We start from the raw sequence: 17,607 nt of genomic DNA, 5'->3' as shown, positions 1-17,607 counted from the left end.
GAAAAGTAAAAAAAAAAATCATTTGTTGTGCTCCAATTTTATGAACTTGTAGGAGACAAGAAAAAGCAGAATCCTAATAAATATTATTTTTTTAATAGAAAATATAGCTCATAGGGCAGCCCAGGTAGCTCAGTGGTTTAGCGCCGCCTTCAGACCAGGGCATGATCCTGGAGACCGGGGATGGAGTCCCACATCGGGCTCCCTGCGTGGAGCCTGCTTCTCCCTCTGCCTGTGTCTCTGCCTCTCTCTCTCTGTGGATCTCTCATGAATAAATAAAATCAGAAAAGAAAGAAAAGAAAAGAAAAGAAAAGAAAAGAAAAGAAAAGAAAAGAAAAGAAAAGAAAAGAAAAGAAAAGAAAAGAAAAGAAAAGAAAAAAGAAAAGAAAAGAAAAGAAAAGAAAAGAAAAGAAAAGAAAAGAAAAGAAAAGAAAAGAAAGAAAATATAGCTCATCAAAATTTGAGAAGCAATGAACACAAAAAGAAATAAATCTATTTCCCTATATGCAAAATAATACTTTACTTTTATAAAGCCCTTCTCACAAACTTGCACATGTAATTCCATTAAATATAGACAGATCTGCACTTTCAAAGAAAAATATTTTGCTGTTGACAAAAATGAGTATTTGTAAATTAAATAGTTAATCCCACAGATCCAAGTTTTACAAAAAAGTTTTTAATTGTATTCCAAAATTCAAAATTAAATCTTCCCTGTAGTCTTTAAACAGCTCAAAGGATCCTACCAAAACCAAATTATACTAATAGCAATAATCTGTACTTTAATCTTTGACTATATTCTTTTTTTTTTTTTTAAGATTTTATTTACATTCATGAGAGACAGAGAGAGAGGGGCAGAGAGAGCAGCAGAGAAGCTCCCTGCAGGGAGCCCGATGCGGAACTCGATCCTGGGACTCGATCCTGGGACTCCAGGATCACACCCTGAGCCAATGTCAGGCACTAAACCACTGAGCTACCCAGGGATCCCTATATCCTTTGTTTTGAAACTACTTTAAACTTCCATGGGATGATTCTCCCTAGTTCTCCTCCTCCTTCCCACTTCAATTGTGAATTATCACTTATAAATCAGTCTCTTATTCCTGGTCTTTTTCTTTTATATTTAATCCCCTCACCACAAGGATTTATCTACCACCTGTACAAATCTGTCTCTCTCCAAACCTGACAGATTTGACATATTGGGACATACTTTTTTAACAACCAAACTTAAACTGCTCCCTCCCCCCAAAATTCCCAAAAATAGATGTCTCCTCAATTAACATCTATCCAGATTCACTACTTTTTCCCTTACCTCTGTATTTAATATCAAATTCAACAGATTCAACCCTTACAAAGTCCCTGGTATTGTCCTTCCTTTCCATTTCCCCAGCCATCAGCCACTCCGGGTCATTATCTCCCACATGTATTATTTCAACAGCCTCTTAGCTGATGTCCCTACCTCCTTCCAACCTCTCCACACTTTACCCAACATACACAAAGAGCTGTCAGAATGTACCACTTCAATTTCCCGGCTCAGAAACCCAGAGTGCCTCCCTACTGTTTCAAATCCAAACTCACTGGCCAAATGCTCTAGGAAGTTACAATGTAAAGGCGCTATTTTTCCCCATCACCTAAGTAACCAGATTTTTTTTCCTTTAACTTAACACAGCTGCCATTAGCCCCTTATATACCTCTAGCTTTCAAAAAATTACCTACCCCCCATTTTGAGACTCCACAAGTGATCTAGTATAAGGGTCAAGAGTACATGTTCTGCAGTTTGATTGGAATCCAGCCTCCACCACTTAAGGACTAAATGACATTAACCAAGTCACTTAACTTCATGTATTTAACAGGGACTCTAACCCTACCTCCTAAGGTTGTTATGAAAATTAATGTAGTGCCCTTAAAACACTAGGCTGGTGCCCAGCGCAGAAAGATCAATAACTGTTAGCCATTGTCATTATTGTTACAACCACTTTGATCCAGGCAAGCCAATTTGATCATTCTACCAGAGGCTATGCATTGGACTTTATTATTCTTGACGACCTCAACCACAACCTGTTAGAGACTGAATAGGTCTGAGAAAGGAGCTAGTCACAGGTCCACTACCATTCAAGTCTTGGCTCAATCCTCTCCTTTGATTATTCAACTGGTATCTACTGCTAAACTAAATACAACTGCAGACATGGCACACAGGAAACAGTCCTTATTAAATATTTGTTGATAAAATATATTAAATGCTAAAGAAATATATAGTTAGTATGTATTTTTGCTTAGTATCTTTAAAATATTAATAAACCATATACTTCTAAAATAAAACTATTTCTGAAAAATTTCCTATAGCTTCAAGTAACTACAGTTTGAAGTACTCAAGATAGGAATAAGAAAAATCTGCTATGTTACTTGTAACTGTCCTCAAAATGATTCAAATAACCATACTGTATCTTTCTAGCTAATGAAGGTAAATATCTATGATCTCTTATCTATCAATAATTCTTGGGTCAATGCTTTATTAACTAATGCTAAATACACTGTTATGAATTTCACAATCTTTCAATATAAAAAATAAGGGTGCCATATAAATAATGAGTAAAAAGATAATGATAAGGGGGCACCTGGTTGGCCCAGTTGGTAGAGCATGCAATTCTTGATCTGAGGGTTTTAAGTTCGAGGCCCACACTGGGTGTAGAGATTACTTAAAAATAAAAATCTTAAAAAAAAATAACAATAAGATTTAAAGGTTGTCAAAATGCTAGGCATAATTCCAGCTCTCTCCTTATATTTTTATCCTCTGTCCTCCAAAAAACCAAATCCATGCAGAATCATGGATTTTTTTTCCATTGGATTTTTGTTGTTGTTAAACATTTGTATTTATTTATTTGACAGTGAAAGTGCACAAGCATAAGCAAGGGGAGCAGCAGAGGGAGATGGAGAAGCAGGCTCTCTGCTGAGCAGGGAGCCCTACATGGAGCTTGATCCCAGAACCTCAGGACCTGAGCAGAAGGCAGACACTTAACCAGCTGAGCCACCCAGGCACCCCTCCATAGGATTTTAAGATTTATTCGAGAAAGAGAGAGCACACGTGCGTGTGCATGCACATATGTGCACAGAATGTATGGGCAGAGGAAGAGAGAGAGAGGGAGAGAAACTCAAGTAGACTGCCCACAGGGTCTGGAGCCTGACATGGAGCTTGATCTCAGACCCTGAGATCAGACCTGAACCAAGAGTCAGATGCTTAACTGTGCCACCCAGGTGCCCCTCCATAGGACTTTTAAAGCTGAAAGGGGGCAGCCCGGGTGGCTCAGAGGTTTAGTGCCGCCTTCAGCCCAGGGCCTGATCCGGGAGACCTGGGATCGAGTCCCAATTCAGACTCTGCATGGAGCCTGCTTCTCCCTCTGCCTATGTCTCTGCCTCTTTCTCTCTCTGTGTCATGAATAAATAAATAAAATCTTTAAAAAATAAATAAATAAATAATAAAGCTGAAAGGATCTTGGGACACCTGGGTGGCTCAACAGTTGAGCGTCTGCCTTTGGCTTATGGCGTGATCCTGGAGTCCGGGATCCAGTCCTGCATCGGGCTCTCTGCATGGAGCCTGCTTCTCCTCCCCTTCTTCCTATGTCTCTGCCTCTCTCTCTGTCTCTCATGAATAAATAAAATTTTTAAAAATAAATAAATAAATAAAGCTGAAAGGATCTCAATTCCCATTTCCTGATGTTCAGTTGAGTCCCACATGAGAAGATAAAGCCCAGAAAGGCCAAACAGGTAGCCTACAGGTAAAACAATCAGAGGCAAGACTGGGAACTGAACCCAGTGTTCCTGTCACCTTCATCACATCATGCAACATTTCAAATGATTTCTTCCATGCCTACCTAATATAGAAAAAAGTGACTATATCACACCAACTTCTCACAAAACCACTAAGAATAATCATATGGTATGGTTAACAGACATATTTTTCGCTATTTTCAAGAATACTTGTGAGGAATAAAAGTTTCAAGCCGTTAATAGATCATTTCTATTACAACTACTTATGTTCTGGAAATGATGCTTCCTTTTATCAGATTTTATAAAATTTAAAATTCCAATTTTCACTAATTCTTTTCCATGAACTACAAATACGTATGGTCATCTATGCAGCCTCTTCCCCAACAATAGCTTAAGCAATCCAAGTCTCAGATAAAAATGTCATCTATTCCAGGCTGATCAGCATATGTTAGAATCTGTTCCTAATATAGAATCCTAGACTTTTGGAGTTGGAAGGAACCTTGGAGATCACCTCTCATTTTACAGAGGAAACAAATACCCAAGAGGGACCTGACCAAGGTCATAGTTTCTATATAAGAACCCAGGTCCAGAATAGAAAGTTTTCAAAAGAAGATTTCAGAGAAAAACACTGTATTTAGTGGAACACCTTAGCTTGTCTCCCTTTTTATCTATTTCTTAAGTAAAACTTCCTGCCTGAGGAACTTCTGAAATTTAAGAAAGCAAAACAAAAAACTAAGCCAGCTTTGTAAGTCTACAGCCAAGTCTCTAATCTTAAAAACTTATAAGGTGGATCCTTGCAAGAACGGCAGACAGTAGCATTTTGTAACAAAACCCCAAAAGCTGATGAATGTAAGTAGAGGGAGAAAAGACACATACAAATAAACAGTAACTATAATATTCCTAGCTCTGTAACAAATTACATAAATAAATGCTTATAAGGAGGAAAACTATAAACTTGCAACTTTCAAGAAAGAAATTTAATCACCATACCTAGTAATCACACACGAGCGTCAATACATTTTGAAATATAATTTTGATCATAGTGCTTATGGGAAGCTGGAAGTTCTTTTTAGTGCTCTTTATATGCTTTAAGTCATGTTTCTAAAAAAAACAATAATTTGAGGAAAACATTTTATCAAACCTTAATAAAAAGGAAAATCTGTATTCAAATCCTAATAATTATAAGCTATATTGTCTATCCATGTTTTTAAGAATAAATGAAAAAAGCTAAGGCCTGAAAAGCACTAAGTTTACATCTATTTCGTTCCTATAAAAGAACATGCTACACAAGCCAATTTACCTGTAGGAATATGTTTCTTAACTCATGAGGATCACCTCGCTTGGTTGTTTGCACCTGTAAGGAAAAAAAAAAAAGCCAAGTTAATACTTTACTAGAGACCAAATAATCTCTTCAGATTAGAGTTCTCAAAGCTAACAATCAATGCTCTTATCTTTTATAAGGGCATTTAGTTTAAAACAAACCCAAAGTGCTAATACTGATAACACCTGTCAAATTGGAGCTCTGCGACTACAGAGGCGAGGAAGTACAGGTGTGAGGACCTTAACACAGCAAATCTACCAGATTTCCTCCGGACTGGAAAGGCGAGGCAGGGAGGATCAGTCTCTTACTTTCCCCATCCACTAGCAACACAACCGCAACCACCCACCTCCACATCAGAGGGCCCAGCAAGGACGGGGCAACAGGAAAGTTGAAACACCCAAATTAATCGCCTGGCCTAGCAGCCTTTCTTCTCTGTGGAACGCAATCCAGAAATATAATGGTCTCCGCTCTTTCTCCACCCAACCTAAAATACGAAAGCTGCTACCTACCACGTTTCCAAACACTCTCGACATCCTGCCACCTGCAGCACCGATGCCAACCACCGCCCCCGGCCCCACCGAAGCTCCGAATTACTCAATCGCTCGCCCCCTCCCCCACTGCAATATACAGATGCCTTAGGTGGCCTCGGCTTTACGTGCCACTTCCTCCTACTCCCTTTCCGATGCCCCCCCCAAGTCCGGGCTCACACTCCCGGGCGCCTAGGGCAGGGCACAGCTCTCCCCCCCACCGGCCCGGGGTCCCCAAAAGCCCCTCCAACTCGTAATCCCTCCTACTTCCCCTCCCCCAGCCGGGCATCCTCTCCGTCCGGTGCAAGCCCCACGCAGCTCTCCCACCCGCGAGCCGGAGCCCCAGGACGCGCTAGCTAAGAACCAGGCAACGGAGGAAATGGTAAGCGGCGGGGGGCTGCAGGCAAGGTCCCCAGAATGTCTCTTATGCAATAAAGGCAGCGGCAGAGAGTTGGGAGTCACCTTGACCGCCATGCTGTGCTCGGAAGCCGGGGACGAGCGAGGGAGCGAGCGGGGCCGAGCTGTCAGGGCGCGCGCGCGCCGCCTCCCCGGCCGTGCCCGCCCCCCCACCCCCGCTCGCCGGGGCCGCGCGCGTCCCTATGCAAATGAGCCCTGGGCGGGCGCCGCGCGCGTCCCTATGCAAATGAGCCCAGGGCGGGGCGGGAAGAGGGCGCGAGGCCCCGCCCGCGGGGAGCCGGACCCGGGCCCGGGCCCCGCTCGCTGCGGAGGAGCTGGCGCCTCCCACGGGGAAGCCTGGAGCGCAGGCCCTGGGATTCCCGCGCGGCGGGGCTGCCTGCCGCTGAGCCGCGGCCGGGAAAGCCCCAGGTTTCCTGAGGCCTCGTGTGGGTGTGGCTTTGAGCACCGCCTGCAGCCCAAGTCGTTTTCTCCGGAGACTTCACGGAGCGCTTGGGATCCAGACTGAGCAAGGTTTCGACGGATCAAACGGCGTGTCCCCGTTGATGATGACAATTAAATGAATTCATGACAACAAATAGCTATATTGACAATAAAAAATATGGGGGGGGCATGCACTCTGGGGGGAAACCTAAGGAAATGTAACGTGATAAATATGTCCTTAGATTGGCATGAGATAAATATGCTTAACATATTTGTGACCCTTGTATTATAAAGCTTTATGGATAGGCTCACTTCATACTCCGCCTAATCGCCCAAATCCTTTGTGCAGTGAGGTGGGGCACAAGTGCATACGGAAAATAATCCATTTGTCTTCCACGCGACTCGTGCTGAATCCTGGCCCGACATGCTTCCTACATAAACATTGCGAGCCCTGCCTAAGTAGAAGCTCTACCTTGAACCAAAATAATGTTTCTAAAACTGAATTTGGCCATTATGACTATATTGAACCACAGACTGATTCACTGAACATTTACTGGGCATCTATTACACGCCAGATATAGTCCAGCTTGTAAAAAAAAAAATACAAAAACAACATATAGTTTCCTAATCTCTAGTACCTTACAGATGGTCGATGCTTCCCTAAATCCCAAACTTAAATATGTATTTTTTGTTTGTTTGTGACTACAGGCATACTTTTGTATATTAAAAAAAAAAAAAGGCTAACAAAGTAAGATTTATCTTAATCTCACTTAGCTCTGTAATCCCTCGCCACCCTCTCACATTTCCAATGTTGAATGTTGAGAAAAGGTTTCCCTTTTCTCCAGTCTCACTAATCATAATATTTGTATTAAGTATCCAAGTTGATAAGAATAAGGAAAGAGGGCAGCCCGGGTGGCGCAGCGGTTTAGCGCCACCTTCGGTCCAGGGCGTGATCCTAGAGACCCGGAATCCAGTCCCATGTCCGGCTCCATACAGGGAGCCTGCTTCTGTCTCTGCCTCTCTCTGTCTCTCATGAGTAAATAAATAAAATGTTGAAAGAAAGAAAGGAAAGAAAGAAAGAAAGAAAGAAAGAAAGAAAGAAAGAAAGAAAGAAAGAAAGAAAGAAAGAAAGAAAGAAAGAAAGAAAGAAAGAAAGAAAGAAGCAAATAGAAACTAATAAGGAATGCTATATTACTAGTATTATAATGAGCTTTTTTTTTTAAGATTTTATTTATTCATGAGGGACAGAGAGAGAGAGAGGCAGAGACAGAAGCAGGCTCCATGCCGGAATCCTGATGTGGGACTGGATCCTAGGACTCCAGAATCAGCCCTGGGCCAAAGGCAGGCGCTAAACTGCTGAGCCACCCAGGGATCCCCCTATAATGAGTTTTCTTGCTGCAGTTGAATTAACTATTACGTCTATTTATTCAGTTTGTTCAAAGTTCTTTTTTTAAGATTTATTTATTTATTTATGATAGACAGAGAGAGAGAGAGAGAGAGAGAGAGAGAGAGAGAGAGAGAGAGGCAGAGACACAGAAGGAGAAGCAGGCTCCATGCAGGGAGCCTGATGTGGGACTGGATCCTGGGACTCCAGGATCGCGCTCTGGGCCAAAGACAAGCGCTAAACCGCTGAGCCACCCAGGGATTCCCTCAAAGTTCTTTTAACAATGTTACTGGATTTAAGGATTTACAAATTCATAGTTTGTTCTAGCACCTTATGCCCCTGGAACTTTGCTCTCTTATTTCATGAAGTTTCTCTAAGTAGGAATCTCAAGATGTTTATTTTACATTAAGGAAAGAATGTCTATTTAGTAGGTCAAAGTTCCTCAGTTTGAATAAAAGTAGTCAAGGGAAAGGAAGACACTTAAAATGAAAGAATTATTTCTTATTGAAACATGTTGCTGACCAAATCTATATTGTTGGAATGAAAATTTACAGTAAGATTCACCACTTCCTCCCACAGAGGAAAACAACATCACATTTAAACAGATTCCACCACAATAATTCCTAGGTATAAGCATCAAGCCACAATGAAAATTTTCTTTAATAAAAAATAGCTGAGGGGTGCCAGGGTCGTGCAGTCAGTTAAGCTTCTAACTCTTAGTTTCAGCTCAGGGCTAATCTCAGGGTTGTGAGATCGAATCCACCAAGTTGGCTTGAGAGTCTCTCCCCCTCTGCCTCTCCTGCTTAGGCTCTCTCTCTCTCAAATAAATCTTTAAAAAAATAAAAAAGCCTACCTTTGAAAAAATATATATATGTATATGTATGTACATATATACATACATAATTTATATATACACGCTATATATACACCCTAAAATATATATGTATAAAATACATAAATTAATATATATTATTAAAATACATATATATCTTTAAAAAATAGATGATCTTTGAGCAAGTACAAGAGCTTCACTGGTGCCAATCTAGTTGCAATGGAGATTATGTGTTAATTTAAAACTAGGGACGCCTGGGTGGCTCAGGGTTTAGCACCTGCCTTTGGTCCAGGGTGTGATCCTGGAGTCCCAGGATCAAGTCCCACATTGGGCTCCCTGCAGGGAGCCTGCTTCTCCCTCTGCCTGTGTCTCTGCCTCTCTCTCTGTGTGTCCCTCATGAATAAATAAATAAAATCTTTTTTAAAAAAATTTAAACTAAATAAAACTGATATAGGGATCCCTGGGCAGCTCAGCAGTTTAGCGCCTGCCTTTGGCCCAGGGCATGATCCTGGAGTCCCGGGATCAGGTCCCACATCGGGCTCCCTGCATGGACCCTGCTTCTTCCACTGCCTGTGTCTCTGCTTCTCTCTCTCTCTCTGTGTCTCTCATGAATGAATAAATAAAATCTTTAAAATAAATAAATAAATAAATACTGATACAGAGAAAGTAGAAAAGCTCAGCTACCCTAAATAAAGGTGGATTTGCTAGATTTTTTATCTATCTAAATATAATAATAAAATAGACAAAGGTATTTACATTATATTCTATAAGGAAATAAGTATTTAAAGGAATACAAAAGTCTATGAGTTAGAGCTCCTACTCTGAAAAACTTTGCAATCAACCCTTCTGTTATAATGATTGACAAACAGTATTACCAATAGTTGAAACAGGGGCACCTGGGTGGCTCAGTAGTTAAACGTCTGCCTTTGGCTCAGGTCGTGATCCTGGGGTCCTGGGATCGAGTTCTGCATCAGGCTTCCTTCCTGCCTATGACTCTGCCTCTCCCTAGTCTCTCATGAATAAATAAATAAAATCTTAAAAAAAAGTTGAAACAAATTAGAACAGATGAGCGGGGTTAATGGAAAACTTATTAGTTAATGGGACATCAAAAGACAAACCCGTCAAATAAGATTCACAATGTATTGGGAAAAAGTGGTAGAAATAGTTCAAAACTTCCCAGTTTTTAAAAATTACTTGCCAATAAAGTTATTTATAACACTTTCCTTAAATTGCAAATGACATTTGTAAAAAAAAATAATTTTAAAACTAGGAAACAACTATAAGTTAAAAAAAACTCAATAACCGCAGCCACCGCAGCCCGGGTGGCTCAGCGGCTTAGCGCCACCTTCGGCCCAGGGCATTATCCTGGAGACCCAGGATAGAGTCCCATGTCCCGCTCCCTGCTTTTCCCTCTGCCTGTGTCTCTGCCTCTCTCTCTTTCTCTCTCTCTCTCTGTGTCTCTCATGAATAAATAAATAAAATCTTTTTTTAAAAAACTTGATAAAACAGTCTATAGTGAATGAAATTTCAGAATGTAAAGTTAGAAGTTAAAATCTAAAAGTCTAGTTGCAAATATATTGCCATTAATAGTCACTTTTTAGAATTGGGTTCATAAAAGATTCAATATGTAGTTTGAGCTGGGAATTTAAATATGCTTGTGAAGTTGTTGCCTATGAAATTATTTTATTATCCCAGATGCAAACCCAAAATATGGGTTTCCTAGACAAACGCACAGAAACATGTTTCTAACTCCCAAGCAGCTTACATCATATTAATTTGAAACCAGTCAGTCACTCTGTGGGTGAAAGTCAGAACTATGCTAATACCTAGTGTCTTAATAAACTAAAATATAATAATTAAAACAAGAGGCAATTTCCAATGAGCCTATCCTGCCACAACTCCTGGTCCTCCTCCTATCTTTAATAACATACTATTTCTGTTTACCTTCTAACCTCCTCCAATTATTTCACTGACATGAATACATATTTGTTCTTGTTTCCATATCCCACACAGCTACTATGCATATCATCTTGCAAGAAGTAAATCCAGGTGGTATATAAACACTTAGAAGAGCATTAGGATATCACTGACTAATTAAACCAGGAATGAAGCTCTTCCTAGGTTAAAAGTACATACATCATCATTATAATGAGGAATAAGCTGCATTTTACACCTATCAAGATGAAGCTCACTTAAAATATTGGAAATAAATAGCATGATCTGACTGGCACACACACACACACAACATTTGAACATCTGGAACTTTTAAGTATGTATTGGTCTTGGCCTAATAGAATCATAAAATGGTTCTTTTTATTCTATCGAAATATTAGAAAACTTACAATTCTATAAGATGTGCTTTTAACTAACTCCTTCCTTGCTAAGAGTCTATATGGGGAAATGGCAGGGTGCAGGCTAGGGAGAAATATGAAGGGTTAAGTGTCCAAGTTTGCACAAATTATGTTCTAGTTGGTAGGCAGACTTCAAAATCAATCAATCAGAAGTTATTATTTCAACCCAAACCACTTGTAGACACTAAATAAATTAGGCATTTTAGGACTTCTCTATACTGTACAAGTATTACACTCCCTCTATGAGCATTTGATCTAATTGAAATAAAATCTCTTGTTGGAGAGGGAAGAATGAAGTATCAAAAATCAGACGAAATAGTTGTACTTTTGCAGTTATGTCTTCCTAAACTGTTCTTCCTCATTGTCTGACTGTCCTATAAATTATGTGATGGGGATGACAGTGATCTTATATTTGGACCACACTCTTCTTTATCCCCTTGTGGAGGCAATTACAGTTTTCTTTTCAATGGATTTTGGAAGGAATTCATGGAATGAGCTGCTCTAGATGTTTAAGTCTGTGAAGGCCATTTCACTATAGTAATCATGTGTAAGCTAATATTTAGTGGAAAACCTTATGATGAGATGGAGGATTAAACTAGATGAACTTTAATGCTTCTTTTAACACTCTAATGTCATGATTAAGAATGAGCCCAATTTTAGCTAATAATTTATTGAGTGCCTTGTGTTTGCACTAAACTCACTATTCCAACTATAGGAAATATAAGAAAATTAAATAGCATGATTCCCAAAGCATGAAGAATACTTGACTGTGGCAACTACTATTATTTTTTTTTCAGTGAATAAAGCTGAATGATACCAAAACCTTCTGCATGTACCAAAGGCCAAGACAGCTTTATATAATAATTGGGTAAAAAAAATCTGTGGGTTGCCACATAGTCCTATTCCAATCAAAAGTATATAACTGGGACACAATCATTCTGCTCAATCCCTGAGCTGCCCACCTCTACCCAATCACTGGGGATTTACTTGGATCTGGTTTTTGCCTCCCTTCTACTTAGAGGTCAACAAGGAAGGATGCTTGGGATCTCAGCCAAAGTAAAGGAAAATTTTTCACTTTAAAAATTGCACCAAGGTCAGCCCGGGTGGCTCAGTGGTTTAACGCCACCTGCAGCCCAGGGCGTGATCCTAGAGACCCAGGATCGAGTTCCATGTCGGGCTCCCTGCATGGAGCCTGCTTCTCCCTCTGCCTGTGTCTCTTGCCTGTCTCTCTCAATGTGTTCCTCATGAATAAATAAATAAAAATCTTAAAAAAAAAGAAAACATAAGAGAATATTTTAGTGACTCAAAGGTAGGTAAAGGATTTTTAGTCAGGACATTAAAAGTAATAACCATAAATTAAGAAATTGATAAATTAGATTGCACTAAAATTAATTTTTTTTTCTAAAGTTAAAATTTGTACTCATCAAACAACAGCATTAAGAAAATGAATAGGCAAACCATAGTCTCTGGGAGAAAAATTGGCAAAACATATATACAACAGGGTGCCTGGGTGGCTCAGTTGATTAAATGTCTGCTTTCGGCTCAGGTCATGATCCCAGGTTCCTAGGATCAGAGCCTCATGTCGGTAGGCTCCAGCTCAGTGGGGAGCCTGCTTCTCCCTCTACCTCTGCCACTACCCCCTCCGACTCATTCCCTTTCTTGCTCTCCTTTTCCCTTAAATAAATAAATAAAATATTTTTAAAAAAAACACATATACGGGATGCCCGGGTGGCTCAGCGGTTAGGCGTCTGCCTTCAGCCCAGAGCGTGATCCTGGAGTCTCGGGATGGAGTCCCACGTCGGGCTCCCTGCATGGAGCCTGCTTCTCTCTCTGCCTGTGTCTCTGCCTCTCTCTCTGTGTCTCTCATGAACAAATAAAATCTTTAAAAAAAAACACCACATATACAACAAAGGATCGATATTCCAAAATATAAGGAACTTCCAAAACTCAATGATAAATAAGCAACCTAGTTACCTAGTTTAAAAATGGGCAAAAGATTTGAACAAATACTTCACAAAAGAAGATGCACAAATGGCCAATAAGCACATGAAAACCGCATAACATGATTAGCCGTCAGGGAAATGCAAATTAAATCACAGTAAAAAGATAGCACTACACACCCACTAGAATGGCTAAAATTAAAAAGACTGAAAACAGATGCTGGCAAGGATGTGGAACAACCAGAGCTCTCATGCACTGTTGTGGGAGTGTAAAATGGTATAATCACTTTGGAAAACGATCTAGCAGGTTCTTATAAAACTAAACATACACCTACACTATGACCCGCAATTCTATCTTTTGGTATTTACCCAAGAGAAGTGAAAATATGTGTGGATAAAAAGACTCATACAAGAATGTTCATGGTCACTTTATTCATTAAAGTCAAAGACTAGAAATAACCCAGGTTTCTATCAATTGGAGAATGGATAAACTATGGTATATCTACAGAATGTAATACTACTCAGGAATTTTTTTTTTAAGATTTTATTTATTCATGAGAGACACAGAGAGAGGGAGAAAGAGAGAGAGGCAGAGACACAGGCAGAGGGAGAAGCAGGCCCCATGCGGGGAGCCCTATGTGGGGCTTGATCCCTGGTCTCCAGGATCACACCCGGGGCCAAAGGTGGCGCTAAACTACTGAGCCAGCCACCTGGGCTGCCCACTACTGAGGAATTCTTTACAAAGGGCAAATTACTGATACAACATGGAGGAGTCTTAAAAGTATCGTGCTAAGTGAAAGAAGCCTTACGTGGAATTATACAGTGCAAAAGGGCATATATTATGTGATTACATTTATGTAAAGTTCTAGAACAAACAAAATTAAATCATGTAAAAAGAACCATGTTGGCAGCCCGGGTGGCTCGGTGGTTTAGCGCCGCCTTCAGCCCAGGGCCTGACCCTGGAGACCCGGGATCGAGTCCCACGTCGGGCTCTCTGCATGGAGCCTGCTTCCCTCTCTGTGTCTCTCATGAATAAATAATAAAAGATACTAAAAAAAAAAAAAAAAAAAGAACCATGTTTTCTGGAAGAGAGGAATTGAGGGAACTATCTGGAGTGATGACAATAGTCTATGTCTTGCTAAGGGTTTAGATTCCAAGTATGTGTATTTTCCAAAACTTGGGAATGTACACTTAAGGTTTATATATTTTATCATGTGCAAATTTTTCCTCAAAAGAAAAAAATCTGTGAATATTGAATCATTCAAGCTAATGAAGTATATAGGGGGGAAAGTACTAGTATCTTAAATTTACTCTGAAATACGTAAAAGAAATAAGACTAATGAATGGATAGAGATGGATGGATGAATGGATAGATGATAGATGAATGAGGAGGAGAGAGGGAGAAAGATATTTGATACTTAACTGAGGGATATATGGGAATTCATTGTAAAAATTCTTTCAATTTTTCCATATGTTTGAAATTTTTCATAATAAGACATTACAGAAAACTGCTGGATCTTTGCATTACGAAAGATGGTTATTCTCAGGTACATAATTCTGTTGTTTGTCTAGAAATTGTAATGGGACTTGCTTTTAAATAATGTTAGGCCACTGTGCCTTATTGGAGAGTAGGGACAGGAAACCGAAACTGCTTGACAAATGATCTATCTCTATTATAGGCAGGGGAATCTGAAAGCTACATCGAACTGAGGAAAAAATATTCTCCTTAATATGGATTTAGACAGTAATTATATGTTCTTGGGAGCTGTGTTTGTGTGTTTGTGTTTCTTGGATCTAATAGCTAGCCACAGGAAAACTTGAGGAAGTATAAGTTGCTTTATGTGTTTGGTTTTTTGGGGGTTTTGTTTTTGTTTTTTAGAGGGAAAGATAGAGAGTGTGAGAGTGGGATCTGGGGAGGGGTAGAGGGAGAGAGACAAAATCTCAAGCAGGCTCCATGCCCAGTGCAGAGCATGACCTCAGGATCCCAAGATCATGACCTGAGCCAAACTCAAGAGTTGGATGCTTAATAGACTGAGCCACCCAGGCACCCCATGTGGAAGTTTATCTGTGTAGCATACTGACAGAAATCTTGGAAGTTACCAGACTTAGAATCTAAAGTCTACCCTGGAACTCTTCTGCTTATCTACACCAGAACATAAATCTAGACTGAGAAACTCTAAGACTGGGACACTTGGGTGGCTCAAGCGGCTAAGTGTCTGCCTTTGGCTCAGGCCATGATCCTGAGTTTTGGCAACGAGTCCCATATTGGGCTCCTATATGGAGCCTGCTTCTCCTCCCTCTGCCTATATCTCTGCCTTTCTCTGTGTCTCTCATGAATAGATAGATAGATAGATAGATAGATAGATAGATAGATATCCTGCAATGGGCAGATTTGTAGTGAGAGACCTAAAGAAAGGACTCACTGAGGAAGGGAGGGCCACAGCCCTCAAGACAAGAAAGCTAGGAACAGGGATATGCATAAAAATAAACTTCTGAAGAATTAGTATGAAGAAATAATGTATTATTGACCAGTATTGAATTCTACTGATCAAATAATCAGGAAGTTTAAGTTAGAAAGTTCTGAAGAACAGTATAAAACAGCTAGACTTTGGAGAGTTACACCTTCTGGAAAGAGACAAATCAAGAAGAAAAAGTGGGTAGAACTGTGGAATGATGACATTCTTTTAATCAGAAGAAGACAAAATTGAGAACACAGAAGGAACCAAACCAAGAACTGTTTAAGGTCTCAAAGTTATACTCTGCATATTCCTGACAACAGAATAACACCTTAAGGTAATGACAATATAATAAGGAAAAACTACATGAAAATGAAATAAACAGGAATTAAGAGTTAGGTCATAAGAGGACAATGACATTATGTCTCTACTGTAAAAGATGCCAGAAAGGATAAGAATAAACTTACATATGAAACAGCTAACTACAGCTTACAATTCTGAGGAAGGAAGTTTCTGGGTAATACTGCTATTTCTTCCCTGATTCTGGTCAAGTAAGCATTGGAAAAAATCATGGGGTAGCACATCTACATGGTCTTCCCTGTAGATGTATTATTCCTTACTATCAGTACTTGGAAAGAAGCCATAGAAACAGTCACTATTTGCTTACCCTGTTCTTCGATCATCCTGTATGAGTAGGCTTACCTGGATGGTCCACAGGATAGGGATGGAGAATAAAATAGGGAGTCAGCAATTATACTTCATTTAATCACCCCCAACTCTTCAACAAAGCATTTTATATACATACATATATATGTATATATGTATATATATATACAGGTTTTGTATTGGTGGTGTGGAAGAAAATGAAAGCGGAGTAATGGGAAATGTGCTTTCCTCCTATCAACTTTTCACTGAGATCCATGTGGCAGAAGTAACAATCATTTCATCAAACATAGCCTCAGAGTTCTAGATGGGAAACAGAAGCTAAGTGAGTATACCCCATGATATGATGAGTGGTAATGAGGGGCAAATGCTCAATAGCAGATGGTCAAATCTCCCTCTCCTTAAACATACTAAAGAACCTTGAGGGGCAGCCCAGGTGGCTTGGCGGTTTGGCACCATCCTCAGTCCAGGGCCTGATCCTGGGGTCCCAGGATCGAGTCCCACGTAGGGCTCCCTGCATAGAGCCTGCTTCTCCTTCTGCCTGTGTCTCTGCCTCTCTCTCTCTCTCTCTGTGTGTGTGTCTCTCATGAATGAATAAATAAAAATCTTTTAAAAAAAAAAGAACCTTGAAGGGGTGGTATGGTATTTTATCATACAGAATTCTATATGGCTATGAAATTGTAATCCATCTCTTAGATGTGGTATGTCCTTTATTATTGATACCAATAAGTAGGAAATATGAAGGGAACATAATTATCTCTCTTTATTTTTATTTTTTCCTCTTTATTTTTTTTAAGATTTTATTTATTTATTCATGAGACATACACACACACAGAGAGAGAGAGAGAATGAGGCAGAGACACAGGCAGAGGGAGAAGCAGGCTCCACGCAGGGAGCCTGGGGGAGCCTGACACAGGACTCGATCCCAGGTCCTCAGGATCAGGCCCTGTGCTGAAGGCAGTGCTAAAATGCTGAGCCACCCGCGCTGCCCAATTATCCCTCTTTATAAAGATCTTACAATGTATTAGGAAGATAATACATAAGAAAATAATTAATATACAATGCGTATGCTTAAGTGTGTAGTAAATTTATGTAATACAGGTTTAGAAATTGAAAAAATCAGTTCAAGCTAGATGATATACAGAAAGTTTCATGGAAACCATAATTCACCACTTATTCTTGAATTTACCATTTCTCTATGTTCCTTGCGGAGTATGTCTTATTCCCCTATCCTTCCTCCTTCACCCACACTCTCAGTTTTAACACTTATCTCAATGCCTGACATGATCTATATAGGTACAAATTAAATGTTTGCTGATTATTCCTAGCTGATCACTCTAGCACTATCCATTAGCACTTTTTATTATTTATTTTATTTTTTAAAAAATATCTTTTATTATTTATTTATTCATGAGAGACACACAGAGAGAAGCAGGCTCCATGCAGGGAGCCTGATGTGGGACTCGATCCCAGGTCTCCAGGGTCAGGCCCTGGGCTGAAGGCGGCGCTAAACCACCGAGCCATCCGGGCTGCCCTCCGT

At 40.1% G+C, this 17,607-nt stretch overlaps 1 protein-coding gene across 3 annotated transcripts in view; it reads right to left on the bottom strand.

Moving 5' to 3' along the window:
• Positions 1 to 17,607, bottom strand: part of SLC25A12 (solute carrier family 25 member 12) — a 195,311-nt gene that overhangs the window by 91,967 nt on the left and 85,737 nt on the right. The window contains exons 1-2 of one of the 3 annotated variants that reach the window (XM_055307972.1): positions 6,067 to 6,156; positions 5,057 to 5,110 (exon numbers count right to left, since the gene is read on the bottom strand). In XM_055307972.1, the coding sequence (XP_055163947.1) occupies positions 5,057 to 5,110; positions 6,067 to 6,078 (66 nt within the window). In that variant the 5' untranslated portion in view covers positions 6,079 to 6,156. Of the gene's footprint in view, positions 1 to 5,056; positions 5,111 to 5,586; positions 5,627 to 6,066; positions 6,157 to 17,607 lie in introns of those variants that run through there. The other 2 variants (XM_055307970.1, XM_055307971.1) reach the window with 2 other exon arrangements.

This window comes from Nyctereutes procyonoides, unplaced genomic scaffold (genome assembly GCF_905146905.1).
Source record: "Nyctereutes procyonoides isolate TBG_1078 unplaced genomic scaffold, NYPRO_anot_genome, whole genome shotgun sequence".
Lineage (NCBI taxonomy): Eukaryota > Metazoa > Chordata > Mammalia > Carnivora > Canidae > Nyctereutes > Nyctereutes procyonoides.
The sequence above is the reverse complement of the archived record's forward strand: the minus strand, read 5'-3'. Positions and strand labels throughout refer to the sequence as shown.